This window comes from Pseudopipra pipra, chromosome 4, assembly GCF_036250125.1.
Source record: "Pseudopipra pipra isolate bDixPip1 chromosome 4, bDixPip1.hap1, whole genome shotgun sequence".
NCBI lineage: Eukaryota > Metazoa > Chordata > Aves > Passeriformes > Pipridae > Pseudopipra > Pseudopipra pipra.
The window spans coordinates 5,223,031-5,239,363 of record NC_087552.1 but is presented as its reverse complement, the minus strand read 5'-3'; the positions used below and the strand labels follow the sequence as shown (position 1 = coordinate 5,239,363).

General features: G+C 40.4%; 1 protein-coding gene across 2 annotated transcripts in view; it reads right to left on the bottom strand.

The window, feature by feature from the left end:
- Window positions 1-16,333, bottom strand: part of AFG2A (AFG2 AAA ATPase homolog A) — a 167,688-nt gene that overhangs the window by 120,082 nt on the left and 31,273 nt on the right. For both annotated transcript variants that reach the window (XM_064651470.1, XM_064651471.1), the window contains exons 12-13: window positions 9,653-9,706; window positions 9,147-9,226 (exon numbers count right to left, since the gene is read on the bottom strand). In XM_064651470.1, the coding sequence (XP_064507540.1) occupies window positions 9,147-9,226; window positions 9,653-9,706 (134 nt within the window). The remainder of the gene's footprint in view (window positions 1-9,146; window positions 9,227-9,652; window positions 9,707-16,333) is intronic.

Genomic DNA, 16,333 nt, shown 5'->3' with positions numbered 1-16,333 from the left:
TGGCTGCTCCAGAAGGGCCTGGGAATTTCAAGGAACCTCTTGTGTTGCCCTAATGAAATACATCAGGCTATGAGATAATTTTTTGCCAACCCCTCTTTATTTAAAATCCTCAATGAAGGAATTTTAAAGGCAAAAAATGTCTTTGCTTACTAGTTTATTAGATCAGTCAGAGTCAGATATCCTCCCCTCTATGATATTTCAGCTACTCCTGCAAGTGTAGCACACACCAGTCTCAGACCAAGCACATGTGTGCTCCTGCACAGGCAGTTCACTTGACCATCAGAGAAGCTTCCTAAATGGCAAAAGCCTGTCAGGTAAGACTATTCATGGATTAAAGCAGACTAGTGATGGTGAATATGAAAGACAACCCTGTTCTTAGTATTTTATTTTAGCTAAAGGCACTCCCAATACACATTTTGCCAGAATAAATCATGCATTCTGCAAGTATACCAAAGCCTCACAATTAATCAGAATTAATTCTGGCCTTGTCTGATAGAATTGAGAGATCATGAGCACCAGCTCTAAATTCAATATAGCAGGTGAGGGCTCTCCACAGCAGCTTTTATTTCTATCTCCTTTGGCCTTATCCAAAGACACTTCTAGCCAGCTGGATTCATACAGCAGTGGGCACTGAAATTTCCCCCTGGATAATTTCAGCCACTCTCATACCTCTTCTTGGGGATATAGAAGCAACCACAGCCTGATTCTATCACTGCATCAAGGAGTACATACAGTTCACTCACTTATATAGTTCTTCAAGCCAAGGAGATTTTGTTACCAGACATAGTCAGATGTATGAAATCATATTTAAATCTGTTACCCTTCTTGCTATAGGCATTTTTTTGACAGCAACTGACTTCTTGTTTTGTACATTTTCACTTATTTAATTTCCTTCTCTTTCGCCCTGCCCTTTATCTAATGGATTTTTTAATATTAGAAAACTAAAAACAGTCTGAGAATGCAGTCACTGTGGTTTCACCTCACGACGAAATTTGGTTAGCATCACCACTGTGAGCTAAAGCAAACATACATCGGCATCATCTGACCATCTAGAACACTTCCAAAGCCGTGGAATGAATGTTTTTTTCAGAACACCAGATGTCATTCTCATTGAAAAATGTATTTAAGGCTCCATCGCCACTTAAATCTTGTAAAGGAGAACCAATGGCTCTTCATCTCACCATTAACTTCAGCAGCACTGAAGCCTGCCTGAAACACCTGACCTGCAGAATCAGGATCCTAATTTAGTTACACTGCATAATCGTGGGTGTAGAAATGCAGGGAATATTCATTCACACAACTACATTTTGAGTGCTGTTAAATTCACAGCAACTGTGAAGCTACAAAACCAGGAGGAAGTCTGGGAGAACACCCCTTCTGCACAGCTGACCCTACATCAGGCAGAGCTAGGACGTCAAAGAGGCAGATGTCAGGAGAAGTATCCGGGATAAATTACTGCAGAGGGATTAATCTCCACGTAGCTGAAATCTATAATGCAGATTTTGTGAGAAGGGAGTACAGCCCACCTTCTTTTCCAAAATGTCCCATCAGGCAAGATTTACATACAGATAAAACCTGCCTTTTTTATTTTTTTCCCCCTAACTAAAGAATTGCAATCACTATCACAATTTATAGGTTTTAGAAATACTTGTGGATGTGGTATCACCTCAAATAATTCTTCCACCGAAATCTCTGGAAACAATTTCATATCAAAACAAATGTAAAAGTCACTGACACGACAAAATGGTCAGTATCAAAAAAATTAATACAGGTTGAAATAGACCTTTCTGGCAGGACTCTCCACCTCTCCATGAACTACTGAGGTAAAAGGTTCCCAAAGTACAAAAGCCCCCTGCCAGCACACTCCCACACAAGAGTCACTTCGTTCACACAGCCTGAAGGATTTTTATTGAGTCTGACATTTCTGTCAGGGCTTTGCAGGGGGAACCTGTCAGCAAGGAGCACCTGCCAAGTCCAGCTTTTCAGTCCAACTGCCGTGATCATAATTAACTGTCACACTGTTTTATTTCCTTCCCTCACAAACTCGGGTGAAATACGGCTTTGGCAGCTTAAGGTTTTCCACAGCATTAGAGGAAAAAAAAATTAAAATAATCTACTCCAATAGCATTACAAGAAAAACAGTAATTGCAGGATGTTCCCAGATATCAATTTTCACTCAAAAATTCTAGCACTGGGGCATTATGTCCAGCAGAATGGACACTGCTATGCCAGTTAGGAAAAAAAGCAGGCTCTTTCATCATTATGGAATAATATGGGCCAAATTTACTCCTGTGAATGTTGTACCACATGCATGGTAGAATTTCAGTGACTATTATTCACACCACTACAGATACTACAGGCTTGGATGTTATTAGATGTTATTAGAAAGTCTTAAGAAACACTACGTAAATCTTATATGTTATCACTTACATACTTTCACTAGTCATCATGAAAAAACCAAACCAAAACCAAATACACCAATGCACAAACCCCCTCTGGTGCTCAGATAAGAAGCATTCCCCACAGTAGGGAATTTCCCTGCCTGTGTCATCAGAAAAACTCTGAAAGAACATAATCCTAAGGCCTTTCCTCCATCAGCACCCTACAATTAGAAGCTGTTGGATTCTGTATGCACCTGTATCAGCTACTACCCACAATATTGTTTCACATCTTCTCTGTTTCCTCAAGAGCAGAATTCAAGTACCACAGAAGGAAAATCTCCAGAGGAAATTTAGGAAAGTCTGGGAAATTCAGTCTGGGTAGAACATTTAACTTCATGGTCACCTCCACGCCAAAATGGTGTTTTGCCAGCTGTTGATTTGCTGATTGAGTGAAGTTCATATAATTTGTTTTTTAAGACGTTAGAAAAACATAGAACAATAAAAGAACTCTGAGTGCTCCTTGAGTGGCCCCCAGCTTCCAAGCAAGCTTCCTAAAACGACGATGAGCTTTGTGAAAAGAGGCAATGGTGCTCAGCTGTCAGCAGGTGACTTTGAAACAAACGTCCAGTTGCAGACACATCCTAATTACCCTCCATGGTCATGCAACCAAGCCCCTTCCTGTCGCCTAAATTTCTTATTATTGCAGCTTCCAAAAGTTAATGAAATAGGCCCAAACAAAATAAACACAATGAAAGGAGAAAAAAGGAGGAAAGGAGCCAGTTTGAGACAGGTTTGGACTCAACAGGCTTTCTTCCGGAGGGCTTTCCCCAAGCACATCACCTATGTGGTGATCCATTGCCCATTTCCATCTGCTTGCAACTAATTCCAGATGCGCATCCATGAAAGATGGACATTAGACTGTGCTTTCAGCTGGCCCTGGCATCATCTTGCTGACACAAGAATCATGAGTTCTCCTGTTCTGCTAACACTGATGCTGCCTTAAAAGAAAACAAACAAACAAAAACCCCCAAACACACACCTGATGCACAGTAAATTTCCCATTTCCTTTCATTCTGTTTTTCTCAGCATTTCTCCTCTGTGCATTCCTGAAAGTTGATCAAGTTGAAAAATGTAATCAATCATATCAACCAGGGAAGCAAGTACAGTTTAAGTTGGAAGTATTACAGGCCTAGAAGTAACTAACTAGACTGGATTTCATTTCGTTACAACAATATTTAAGCATAAGAGGTTCACTTTCAGATGGAATAAGTTTCATTTATAAATTTTAATTACATTTATGTTCCTCCCACACGTCATTACTTTTTTTAAAAATAAATACACCAAAAAAAGGCCTTCAATCATTGTAGTCCCAACCCTGCAGGCAGCTGTAACCTGCTTGGGCTCATTTAGTGTGGGTAAGATGATCTTTTTCCATAGCCAATGCCATACTGGGAATTTAAATAGTCACCATGTATGCCCACTTCTGATCCCTCTAATCCTGGTATCTGTTTCAACTGGGCCCCTTGCAGGAATCCAGTCAGAGGCTCAAATTCATGTCTTTGGCTGAAGCATCTTTCCTCAGATGAGCTTTGCCACAGAATTCCCAAGCACTGAAGAACAGGCCTACCTACATTAGAAGCCTTGATTAGTCCTTCTAAATCCTGCACATGCATCCATGCACTTAGATGATTTTGAGAAAAGGGTTTATGGATCCAGTCCTGCTTCCACTGAAATTCTCTATCAACTTCAAACATCCAAATTATAACACAGGCTGGCAAAGTTACAAAGTTACAAAAAGGAAGAAACACAGATTTAGAACACATTGAGACTAAAGATTCTTGCTAGACAAGAAGTGTTAATGAGTTTGTTTCAAAACTAAAGGGATTTCAGAAATTTATTGTATATATACACAATGTCTGGGTAATGTCATTTGTTAAAATTGCTATTCCAAAGACAAATACAAGCTTCACTGTACAATCAAATTGTTTCAAAACTTTCCTTCTTCACCACTCCTTGCTAGGCCTAAAATAGAAAGCTGGCACTGGACATGCAACGTTTTTCCCAGATAATATTTCTGTTTGGATACCAAATTCCAAAACTTTGAAGAATTCTCACAGCAGTCGCAAAAGTTTCAAATGTCTCAGCTCTCCATCACACACAAACACAGCTCAGATATTGCAGGGAATCAGTTGACGTTCCCCAATTCAGGGACTACTGATAACTTACCTTGTGCAAGGTGGATTTCTGCCAGCAACCTCTATCCTACCCAATGTCACCTTGCTGCATCCCTGCAGGGTCCAGCCCATGGGTTTCCTTACTGGATGCAATCACTGACCTCCTTCATGACAGAGGCTGCTCAATGCACCAGGGAATTTGCACAGATACAAAAATGAAAGGGTATGTTCAAGTGCAGAGTATAAATATGGGCTAAAATATTCCAGAAAGACAGCTTGGTTTAAAAAGAGAAGATTTACCACTGTCTCTGTTAAAAGCAGAGGTAGCAGAGGACAGCAGAGAAGCTGCTGTTCTTCACACCTTCCTTTAGAAGCCTGAGGGCCTCAAAATTTGAGACTGCAAATATTTTAATACCTAAATGAAAACAGTACGTCTTTCAGTGCTTCTGAGCAATTCAAATTGTGGCTTAGGAACCTCTCTATCCTCCCCTCAGCATACAGGATAATGTATTTTCCTGAAAAAGCATCATCAAGTTGTAGTTTCAGGGGACCAGTAGCGATATCCCTTCACTTTGTCACTTCTACCCTCACTCTGAAAAGGTTAGCAACATTCATCTACCAAATTGTTTTGGCCTCCAGAAGTCAAATGCAAGGTACTGATTTTGTCCCTTGTCTTTCTCTTTTTTTCCCCTTTGAAAATGGAATTTATCAGTGTCTTCTATAGCAGCCTACAACATTTCCCATCTTACGTTACAAAGACTTGCAGTTAAAGGGGAAAATGCTTTGCTTCTGAAAAAACAAGAAAAGGAACAAATATGTCTCCCGCCCAAAAATCCTAAAAATCCTACTTATATAAACAATGTCCCATTTCCAAAGCACAGAGATTTCTTAAGTTCAGCAAACAGACTGTCTGTGCTGCATTTACACAGACCCACGTTCATTCATCACTTTCAAGTCTAATTACCAAGCCATTTCCCTCTTGGCAACCTCTGATGGCTAGAAGAATTAGGTTTTACATGGTCAGGAATACCGAGGGATAACAAATACCCATAACTCTCTGCAGCTGTGCGATTTGTAAAGCCTCTCAAGCTTTCGTGCAGGCCAGGGATTACTTCCAGGCAAACTTTCCTGCTGTATCTGGACCAGTCCTGCCTTAGCACAGTGTCTCCTACAAAAAGTCATAACAACATCTTTCAAAAGTATGGAGAAAGAAAGGAAAGAGTCATAACCCGCTCGTGGAAGCAAATGCTCATTAGAACCACGGAGCAGTGGAAAAGGCTCCGTGCGTCACGTTGTTCACCTCTGACAGTGCCCGACTGCTCCTCGCTGCACAGTGATCCCTGAAATGTCAGGTTTGTTTTAAAGATGTCAAGTGGAAGGTTCTGGACCTTCTCCCAAATGACTAACTCACAGGGAAGGAGAATGCTCTACCAAAAGCCTTGCTGATTTACAGACATTTTCCCCATATCAATCATTTCTCCTACTCAAACCTCTCTGTGACACCTCTAACTTTCTCCCATCTTTATTCTGCAGGTTTATCATCTGTTCTTTAGAAACAGTTAGAGGGAATGCCTCTTTTTTTCCTTATAGTCAGGCCATTCAGCCCCTAATTTTTCATTTTCAGTTATCTCTAAACTTCCTCTAACGTCTCAACATAAACCAGAAAGAGATGGAAAATTCTTCCAAGAGTGCTAGAAGCTCAGTGTAACAGAACAAGATTCAGAAATTAATACAGCTCAAAGTATCTTTATCTGCCTTCACTACCACATTAGAAACCCAAGTCCTTTCAGAATCACCCTCTCATCTTCTTGCAGCAAGGATCTCCAGACTTTTCTCTTGAGCAATTGCTCTCTGCACTGAAATACTTTTCTTCCGAGGTGCAGGATTATAGTTTCATAAATTGTCTTCGAGGCTGGTATGTATCCAGCCCACATTTTTAATTCCTTGATTAATATGTAATTGTTTGCTGCCTACATGCAAAATTGGGAGGGGAGTGTGGACAGACAAGAAAAAAACAAAACCAGGAACTTAGTTCATATTGATAAAAGATATGGAACTTCTAAGCAGGCTGGATAAGAAATAATCTTTTAAGAACTAATACACTCTGACACTGAACGATGCCAATATAATTTTTGCTGACTTCAAAGTACTTTTTTGTTCTACGCAAATACATTTTGTAAAACAAAACTGCTACACAAGACAGTTGCATTAAGTAGAGTGCTAGATGTATTACAGTTATGGAATTATGGCATTATGGCTTGGGAATGTGTAATAAATAAAACACCGTGGCATAAGTGAATGCAGCTACAGTGTCTGCCATGGAATAATGGCTTGTGCAGCGACAGAATCCACTAAATGATGCAAAGGAGATGTTATATTGAATGGTGCAAACAAGGTAATTCCTTATCTTTCTTGATTTACCTGTACACTAATTAATCACAAAGTCTATTACTTCATATGTGCCTGCTGCTTAGAAGGCATTGTTCGATCAGCTCCAAAGATTGGGAGCAAAACATTTGTGTTGTAAATCCACAAGCTTTAGACAAATCTAAACAAGTAATTATGGGTTAATGAATACTTGGCAAAGTGCTTGGAAGGGCAAAAGTATTAAGCAATTAATCAGTGTTATTTCACATCTATATTTCAGATTGGCATTATTCATAAAACTATTATTTGGCTTCTCTGTATCTCTGGACATGTCTTGGTAGGATCAGGAGAGGCTGCCTACCCAGGAGATCTGGGATGTGGCACATTCTGCACAAAGCCCACAGCATTCTAACAGGGATATAAACCGAGAGGAAAAGCTCTTACAAAGCTGTATCCCAGAGTGTTTTTCACTGCCAAGGCAGAGAAAACTAATTCAACCAACAGAGGGAATAGGGAGACAATATAAACAGGTGTTTCCTTGAAAACTTCAGCATGGTTAGTAATAGTACAGGAAATGGATCTCCAGAGGCCACAAATCATTAGCATCTCTAGTGCATTTGCAAATTCCTACTGTGCAAAGTCAGCCTGTAAAAAAGGCCATTTCTAATAAGTGCCTTGTCTGGTTTCCTACACCATTTAATTTCAGATGAATTTTATGAGAACTCTGCTACATATTTTACCTCCCATCTGGTTCAGATTTGACAATGAAATATTTGTGTGTCCCACCCTGTTCTTTTTAAAGCTCCAAAACCAGATGTCTCCAGCACAACACGGCTGCAGCAGGTCATACCACATTCTTCAGCAAGCTGTGCCAGGCCTACTACCCCCCACAGACAGTTCCAGGTAAGGTAACATTAGGCTGTTTACTCCCTAAGAGAATAAAGCAAACAAACAAACAAACTCAACACCTCGAGGGCACTGTGTGAAAAGGCTGATTAAAATGTTTTATGGCTTATTCCTCCAAAAGGTTTTATCTTGATGAAGAAGTGTTTCTGAAAGCTGAACAAGTTAAAAGCTGCAGCAGCGGAAGATTCCCCTCCATTGGCTTGATTCAAGCACACGTTTTTGCAACTTTTTGTTGCAGGGTGTTTCAGTGCACAGCATTTCTAGGAAGTTCACAAATTCCACAGTTGCACACACTGCACATGAGAAGGATGCTGATGAAAACATCTTCACACGGATTTTGCATTTTCAACAGCAAATACGTTCATTTCTTAGCTGTTTCACAGGGCAGCTCCACACTACAAGTCATGCAAATAATTCATTTGTGTCACTGAAATGTCAAAATGACACCTGTTATCCTTTTCTGAAGATACAAATGTCCTTTTTGCAATATAAAGGGATTTGTAGGGATGCTGAGGGAGCTTGTTTTCCAGAAAAATGTTGACATTTTGATGAGGCTTTAAATTGATCAAATACTTTCTCCACGCACCTAGTCAGTAGCTTGTCATGCGAAACAAAACAGAATAAAAGTACTTGCTCACAACAAGTAGCAGTTGCATTTATAAGCAGATATTCCACTTACAGAGCCTGTCAAATCTTAACTGCTGTAGTATCAACTAAAACCTGTTACAATCCTCCTTCAGACACAAGCTAAACATCTCTTGGAATCATCACAAAGCAGGATATTAAAGAAAATACTATTAGCTGTTTGCACAGTAATTCCTTCTTAATGTCACACATGAAAGGATGTAAGTGTTACCAAATCGTTCCATGAAGTTTTTCTCAGTCTGGCAAAATGTTTAAATGTAAGTGTAAATTTAGGCATATGAGTAGTCTCCTTGGAAATTTGTGTTACGCAGCTTATGATCATATTGTTTGCTTGATGGAGACACCAAATTAGGCCAGTGCAACAATCCTGGGAAAAGAAAGGAGTTAGTTACTGGAAATAAATGCAAGGTAAAACCACAGAAAAGAGCCAACGGGCATGAGAAGCAGAAGAATCATTCCTGCTGATGAGATGAGAAAGGAGGAACTCCACCAGCTTACCTGTTTATGCCAAGTTAAACACACTTGAGTAAAAGTCACACATGCTGCCCTTCTGTATGTGGAATGAATATATTTCATAAAATAATTCTAGAAGGGCAAATAGACTTGTGATTGCACAGTGTAGGAGTAATTTATCAGAAAATTATGTCTGTTATTTTGTAACAGGATTACTTACTTTCCCCTTTCCACTGCCAAGGCATCTATCTCATCAAAGAAAAGAATTGAAGGAGACACCGCTCTGGCTTTCCTGAAGATCTAGAAAAACAACAACGAAACACCCTGTTTTAAGGGATGGAAACTCTTTACAGAATGCTATCACCCCCTACATGCCTCAAAAGCTACAGAGCATCACATAACAGACATCAGACTTACCATGTTTTGGTGTTTTGTTTTTTTTTTTTTTTAAATAAATCGTTTAAAAGCTATGCATGATACTGTGCAATGCAGGCCTGGTAGTGACAGCTGCTACTGGATCCCAAATTTGACATGCATCACTTGGCCAGTGCTCAAGAAAGCTAAACAACATAAAATATCCCTCCTGCTTTTTCTATTTTCTTTCTCTTTTTGAAACTTACACCAGGAGATTTTTAGAAAGTTTAAAATTAACCTTATGAGCAGAGAAGAATTTGAATGCCAAGAAAGTTTAACATCTAACATTATCCATAGCCTGCCCTTCCTCACCTCTCTCACTGCTCGTTCAGACTCACCAACGTATTTATTCATCAACTCAGGCCCCTGTAAGGTAGAAAATAAAAAAGTTCAAAAAGCATATTACAATTACATAAAAAAGGATGGAGACAATCTGCCAGTGCTACACTGCTGATGCTCTAAGAAATTTTGATAATTTGTCATTTGCAAGTCTTATTGGTGCATTTTTAGATGTACCCTCTACCTGCACCAAGCTTTCCTCCATTTATTTTAGTACCTGCATGCATGTAACTATGCATTAGTCCTCTCATCCTAATCCTTCATGAGAAATGGAATTAACCAAAAAAATATACACTTTGAGGTTCTTAAAAGTTGTTTGGCTCGACAACAGCAACAAGGGGCTGCAAATCAGCCAAAAAGACAAATTACAGTAAAGCATTTACTTGCACTCTCAAACATGCATCCTGTCCAAGCAAGCACCAAAAGAGTGACTCAAACCAATGTTTAACAGGGCTTCTTTGAACTTGACAGTTTGCAGGTCCAGAAAGAAGAAGCTGCCATAGCAGCACACCTGAAACTCATCCAGGAGGCACTCCAGCCCCAGGAAGAAAGCTGTTCAGTGTCTCAGCTCATTCACATTCCTTCTCCTCTGCAGGGACTGCCAAGCAGGATTATTAGTGCCAGCTGCTCTGGTGCCTGTTTATACTCACATCCCTGTCCACCAGGAACACACTGGAGACCACAGGGTCAGCGTTCAAGTCTTGAACAAGTACTTACAATTATAACAAGTAAAACAATGGAGAATTCTCAGAGCATTTGCTGTTCTGCTATATCCTGCAGGAGAGGCTGCTTAAATAATGCTTCCAAATGGGCCTCACATTCTCCTGGGATTGGTAATGACTCATTGACTTCAGCCTGGTTTGCATCAACATTGACCTGCAGCCTCAACCAACGATCATTATCCAACACCCTGAACGAAAAGAGGCAGAGGCTTCAATCCATTTTTCAGGGAACAGGTGTCCTCATCATTTCACCAGCAGAAACAACATCCTTCGCAGTCAGAAAACTGAACCACCCTCCTCTACTTCACAGCTGTGAGTACTTTCAGGTAACACTTAGCCCAGAACAGAAAGGTAGCTTCAAACAGCAGGTATATTATAATTAAGGATGTGGCACATACACAGTTATGCACTGGCAGTGACAGAGCCTCTGTTAAAGCCCCTCTTCGAATGGGACCATCTGGACTTTGTTCCCAGGTCGGTGGAACATGGATTCATCACTCTGAAAATGGAGCTCACTGGTTTTTTGCAGTCTCCCCTCTCGACACTCATTTTCACTCCTGCAGTAACAGTTCATGCACTGACTTTTACCTTGACACTGGAGCCATTGGAAAATACCTGTGCGTATTTAGGGGAAAAAAACATATACCCTGAAAAGCAAAGCACAAGTTATCTGCTAGCAGCAAAGCATCCAGAGTTGTCCATTATCCAAAGGACCAGGTGAGATCCTGGAGTACCACTCAGGTCAAATCCATGGTTTAAGGATTGGAAGAGCAGCACTGCATGCTTTGCCCACAGGAAAAGTAAATGACACAGTTAGCATTGCTTCCTTTCAGCAACACCCACCCTTAGAGCAACTGCTGTGGCAGCTGAAGTGTCACCTGGAGGCCTCCAATGGCTGCAGAATTGGAGTCTGGTGGATACTTGCGTGGAAACAGAACTATTCAGACACATAATCATAGAATGCAAGAAAGAGAGAAGGTAAAAACAAGGTGAGAGAGAGAAACGAAGTCTCTTCCTGCTATTGACTGTGGACACTGAGCATGAGGAGTGTGCAGCAGTTAGTGAGGAACAGGCCTGCAGTTCAGAGCCAGCCCAGCTGCTCCAGGCCCTCGCCATTCATCACATCCAGTGCAGATGAGGAATCCCATAGCACAGGCCTAACAAATCCTTAAGGAATGAGAGCACAGTCCTCTCTCACCAGCTCTCTGCTAAACTGAGCTGATACACTGAGAAACCACGGCAGATTCTACCCATAATTATAGATGTCTTCTACTGACTTTTCGTGGACCTTCTCTTTCACACCCTTAAGTAATCTTCATTCGCATCAGTATTCTCATGGAAAAACCAGCATCACATACATCAGTGCCAGTGTATTCCTCTAGTACGACACAACATCAAACAGCCTGACCTTCTCTTTTCTTTTGTCTGAGCAAAAAAAAAAAAATACTTAAAACCAAAACTACTCTATTTGAGCTTTAAGGTACAATATAATTTCAGATGCTTGGAGTTTTATTTTTAATTAAGCATTAAAATATGATGAAGGCAACATCAAAGCAATAAATACTGTTTAAAATGTTTCCAAAGAGAATTATTTTGAATGCATGGGTTTGCTGTGAGCTTCGACATGAAGTTTTTCCTCCATTTTTCTCTTCATTAAGCAGCAACTCCAGGTGAAAGACCACTGCGTTAATGACTCTGCGTGGAGAATTTTAATGAAAATTGATTTGAAGGTCTCCTAGTTCGCCACTCATGAACAACACCAGAACTGCATTTGAATGTCATGGTTTTTATTCCAAGTGGCTTGAAACTCTTATTATACGCGTCAGTAAAGGAAAAGACTCCAGAGTAAGACAAAGCACACACAGAAGATGAGGAATTGCTGTACAGTTCATCTCATGCAAACACTGAAAACCACAACACAAAATCTAGAAATGTTCAAAGAAGCTGGATGTAGCACCCGAAGTGAGTTAGCTCTAGTCCCACCTGAGCTGAGCCCCTGCCTTACCCTGTCTGCACCCACACTGTCCTTTAGCTCAGACTGAGGGCAGCTCCTTTTTGAAAAATGAATCTGCATGAGAAGCAGTCTACAGGCCACCACAAAGTCACCCGCTGGCAGCTGACACAGTTTCTGATTTTCACAAAGCTCGCCTTCTCTTTAGAGCAAGGTTGCTTTAGAGACCACTCAAGAAATACCAGGAGGGGGTTTTTATCTTACTTTTTAATGCTTTAAAAATCAAATGACATAAGCTCAACTTAGTCAGCAAGTCAACATTTGCTGAAAGATCATTTCTGGCCCAGAGGGGAGCACAAGGATTCCTTTAAAAGCTGTTTATAGTCGTTGATAGGCTGCCCAAGAGGTGACAGTAACAAGTGGGCCAGTTTACCGATGCACCGCTCTGTTCTCTTCTGCAACAGCTCATCTTCCATGTGAACGGACAAAAAGGAATAAAAACCTGTTTCTTCTGGTCATTTGCACAGTGACTCCAAAACCAGCAAAAGATTTGGAGCAGAAAATTGGCAGAAGCAGTTGTAGCTTAGCCATGCATATAAGCACACCATTTGTGAGCAGGAGTCCAGACCGACAGAATAAAATCTGTCAATTCAGGCCCTCTGAATTCTGCTGAGGTTTTTTTATTCAGCCTCCAAGTAGATAATTTCCAGGCATGTTCTGTTTAAAGACTATCCCATCCTCGTTTACAAGATATATCCCCCCTTGTATCATGAAACCTTCTACTTGTTTATGGTCTGGATTGGGTGAATTTCATTTTTTTTTTTTAATAAAGAAAGCAAGAAAAAAGTTCCTTACATCTAAAATATTACCAGAATCAACTCTTCAAAGGTTAACTGCACCAAAAGATAAAATCCCTGTATACAGGCTGCAACATGAGATAAGCTTGTTTATACATGGCTATGACAGAAGTTCTCGAAGTGTTTTTAAACAGCAAGAAGAACATCTGCTATCCCTGAAATTTAGGGGTATCAGTCATTTTTCTAAGCAGTGCTTAAAACCACTTGCAGATTTTCACCACCTGAAAACACTGGGGTAGCCATCTGGGTAGGAAATTTAGTCAGTGACTATCTTTAAATAATTTTTTTACTGTTTTACAGGTAAGTTATGCCCTTATGCTTGTTGAGCCAGATGGACACAGATCCAGATTTCTGCAGCATACAGCTCTGTCTAGTCTCTTTAGAAATACTGTGATAGCCTCACATACAAGTTTTGGGCTCTAATACAGACACACTAAGCTATGTTAGCCGTAGAGTACAATTCCTATGTTTTAAAAATCCAATTAAAGAGCTTTTATCACATTCTATAGATTATTACTCTAGATCATTACTACAAGTTAATGCACAATTCCTTCTTTGCCATGTTCAAAGTAGAAACATTGGGAACAATCCCAATCCCAATTCTCTCAGCCTGATGCTCTACTATTACAACATTAACTCATTTGGAAGAGACTCAGAAATTAGTTAGTCTTTTGGCACGGTAATCTCAATGGTAAAATGCTCTCCCATCCCTCCCACAGCCAACCCAGAGCAACACATGACTCAGGGTGGCTGCAGGGAAGCGAGTTAACAAGACAAACAGTGAGACTTCCTTTATTTCACCGGTAAGGTTGTACATGTGTGACTCGGTAATTGGTTACGTGGCATAGAAAAATATTTGCTCAGAAAATACATGCATTATATTTGCTTGTTAAGAATAAAACCTACTCCTTCTCCTCCAGTGCTGCTTAAGAGATTTAATCTGCCTTACTCCCAGCTTTTCAGAAGAAGGAAACCCCGGGCTGAGCACCGTGCACCGCTTTAATCGCTTCCTCTCCCTCTGCCCTGCATTCCAGAGGACCTTAAAAACTTGTTGACACCTGTATGGTGTTTTAAAAGCCTCAATTTCAGCAGGTGCTTGAGGACTCCAAAGTATCCAAGGGAGTCAACTGGCAAAAACCCATCATCCTCAGTCTTTGCAGTGAAGTTGCCACATCAAACTGCGAAGGTAAACACAATATCCAGTTTGCTTCATTGTCATGCCCGAGAAGTCACCTGTTTGCCACTTGCCTTGACCAGCAAACCTCAGTGACAATCTTTTGAGGCTTCTTTACACAAGACAGAAGGCTGTATTTGTACTGCAGAGTGAACTGACTGGAAACATTGCGTTAAACTCTGTGCATGCACCAGCGCTTTCAGAGAGGGTCCTCTCCAGCACACGGGCACAGCTGACACTCGGATTTACCGGCATTTTCCAAGCTCACAAAGCGCTGCACAGGCACAGCAGCGTCAAGTCAGAGGTGAAACTCTACTGTGACAGAGCTGGAGCAGATCTAGAAGTAACCCGTCCTGCTCACCTGCTCCATCCACAGACAAACCCCTTTGCATGTTGTTCCTGTTCATCACAGATTTCCAGCACCTGCTCCTATTCCCTGCCACTGCCACACTCTCTAGGACCAGGCTTGGCACCATTTGGGCGGGATCCATGTGGGATCAAGTATCATACAGCAAAACCACACAAAATTAGCCAACCCTGCTGCAAAATGTATTTGGCTGCTGACACAACACCCCTCCAGCAACACCCCATCCCACCACTGATAACTTGAAAAGAGGGAGAGAGAGACTAAGTGCTAATAAAAATTAATCTTGCAAAGTAATTGAGAAGGGACAAGGAAACAGAGACAGGGAATTATGCTTAATCATTTTCTGCCTGCACACTCACTTCTGGGAAGATTAGGGTAAGAATGCCTTATTTTATATGGGCATATGATGAATGGGCATATGATTTATATGGGCATATGACAAATGCCTGATTTTATTGTCAGTTGAGTAAAACATGCAGTTATAGTTTCAGGATTAACGGACCTCAAAGTACCCCAGTTTGTTTTCCCTTGTAAAAAATGTTAAATTTTTCAGATGCAGTTAGTATCACTATCTGCTAATTAACTAACAAGTAACTGTAAATATGTTACTATGGATCTTTTTAGAAATTTCATCAAAACAAAGTTTCTCATAAAACCACAATGCTTTTTCATTTTTCATCTTAAGTGTTTTGCTTACAGGCACTAAGCTTTCTTATTTCAGGCTTCTGCCCACTGAAATCCCCATCAAAAGGCTAAACTGTCTCCCCAAAATTCACTGACAGTTCTTCACAAAGCAAAGCAGTCGACCTTTCCAAGCCTCATTAATCTGTTTGAGCTGCCACAGCCGAGGGCTGAAGGGAAAAGTAGAGGAAACTTCAATTGGAAAATATTTTGACATAATTGACCCAGATGACAAACTAAGCTTAAGCACATGTCAAGCACGGGGAGTGGTACAAAAGCCTCGGCTGGGTGATACAGGAAGTTAAATCAAGCCAAGGTGAAGTCAGAGCCCTGGGAACAGTGTATATTTTTGTAATTACTGCTAATTGAAAAAGGAAAAAAGATTCCTTCATCCCAAGCTCTTAAGGAACAGCAAATAAAATGTCAGGAATATTTTCTTTCCTCTTTATTTTTTTTTTTAAATCACACCACAGTTGGAGCTCCCAAGCACTGCAAATGATATTTTAGAACAGTATAGTTCACATCATCTGTACTATTGCTTTGCTTGGTGTTAACATCCCTAAACACTCCTTGCTGTCACAGGTGGGTTTGGTTTTCTTTGTTTGTTTTGTGTGATGGCTTTTTTTAAAGTATTGCTTCATCCTGTTTAGAACAATTACTGCATCTCACTTAGCTGAATTCCAAGGGGTTTAACTTTTGGAGGTCTAAATTCTGTTTTTCTTTTTAAGATTAAGCTGGTTTTTGTCACTATGCCTAAGTGAGTTTCTGCCTTAGTTTTGATTTTAAACAGACGAATGTTAAAAAGCACTGAGCAACAAGAGGAAAAATGATGCTTCCCAAACCTTTGCAAGAATATAGAAGTTACATGATTTTTGTTGCTATATATTTTATAAACTCAGGTA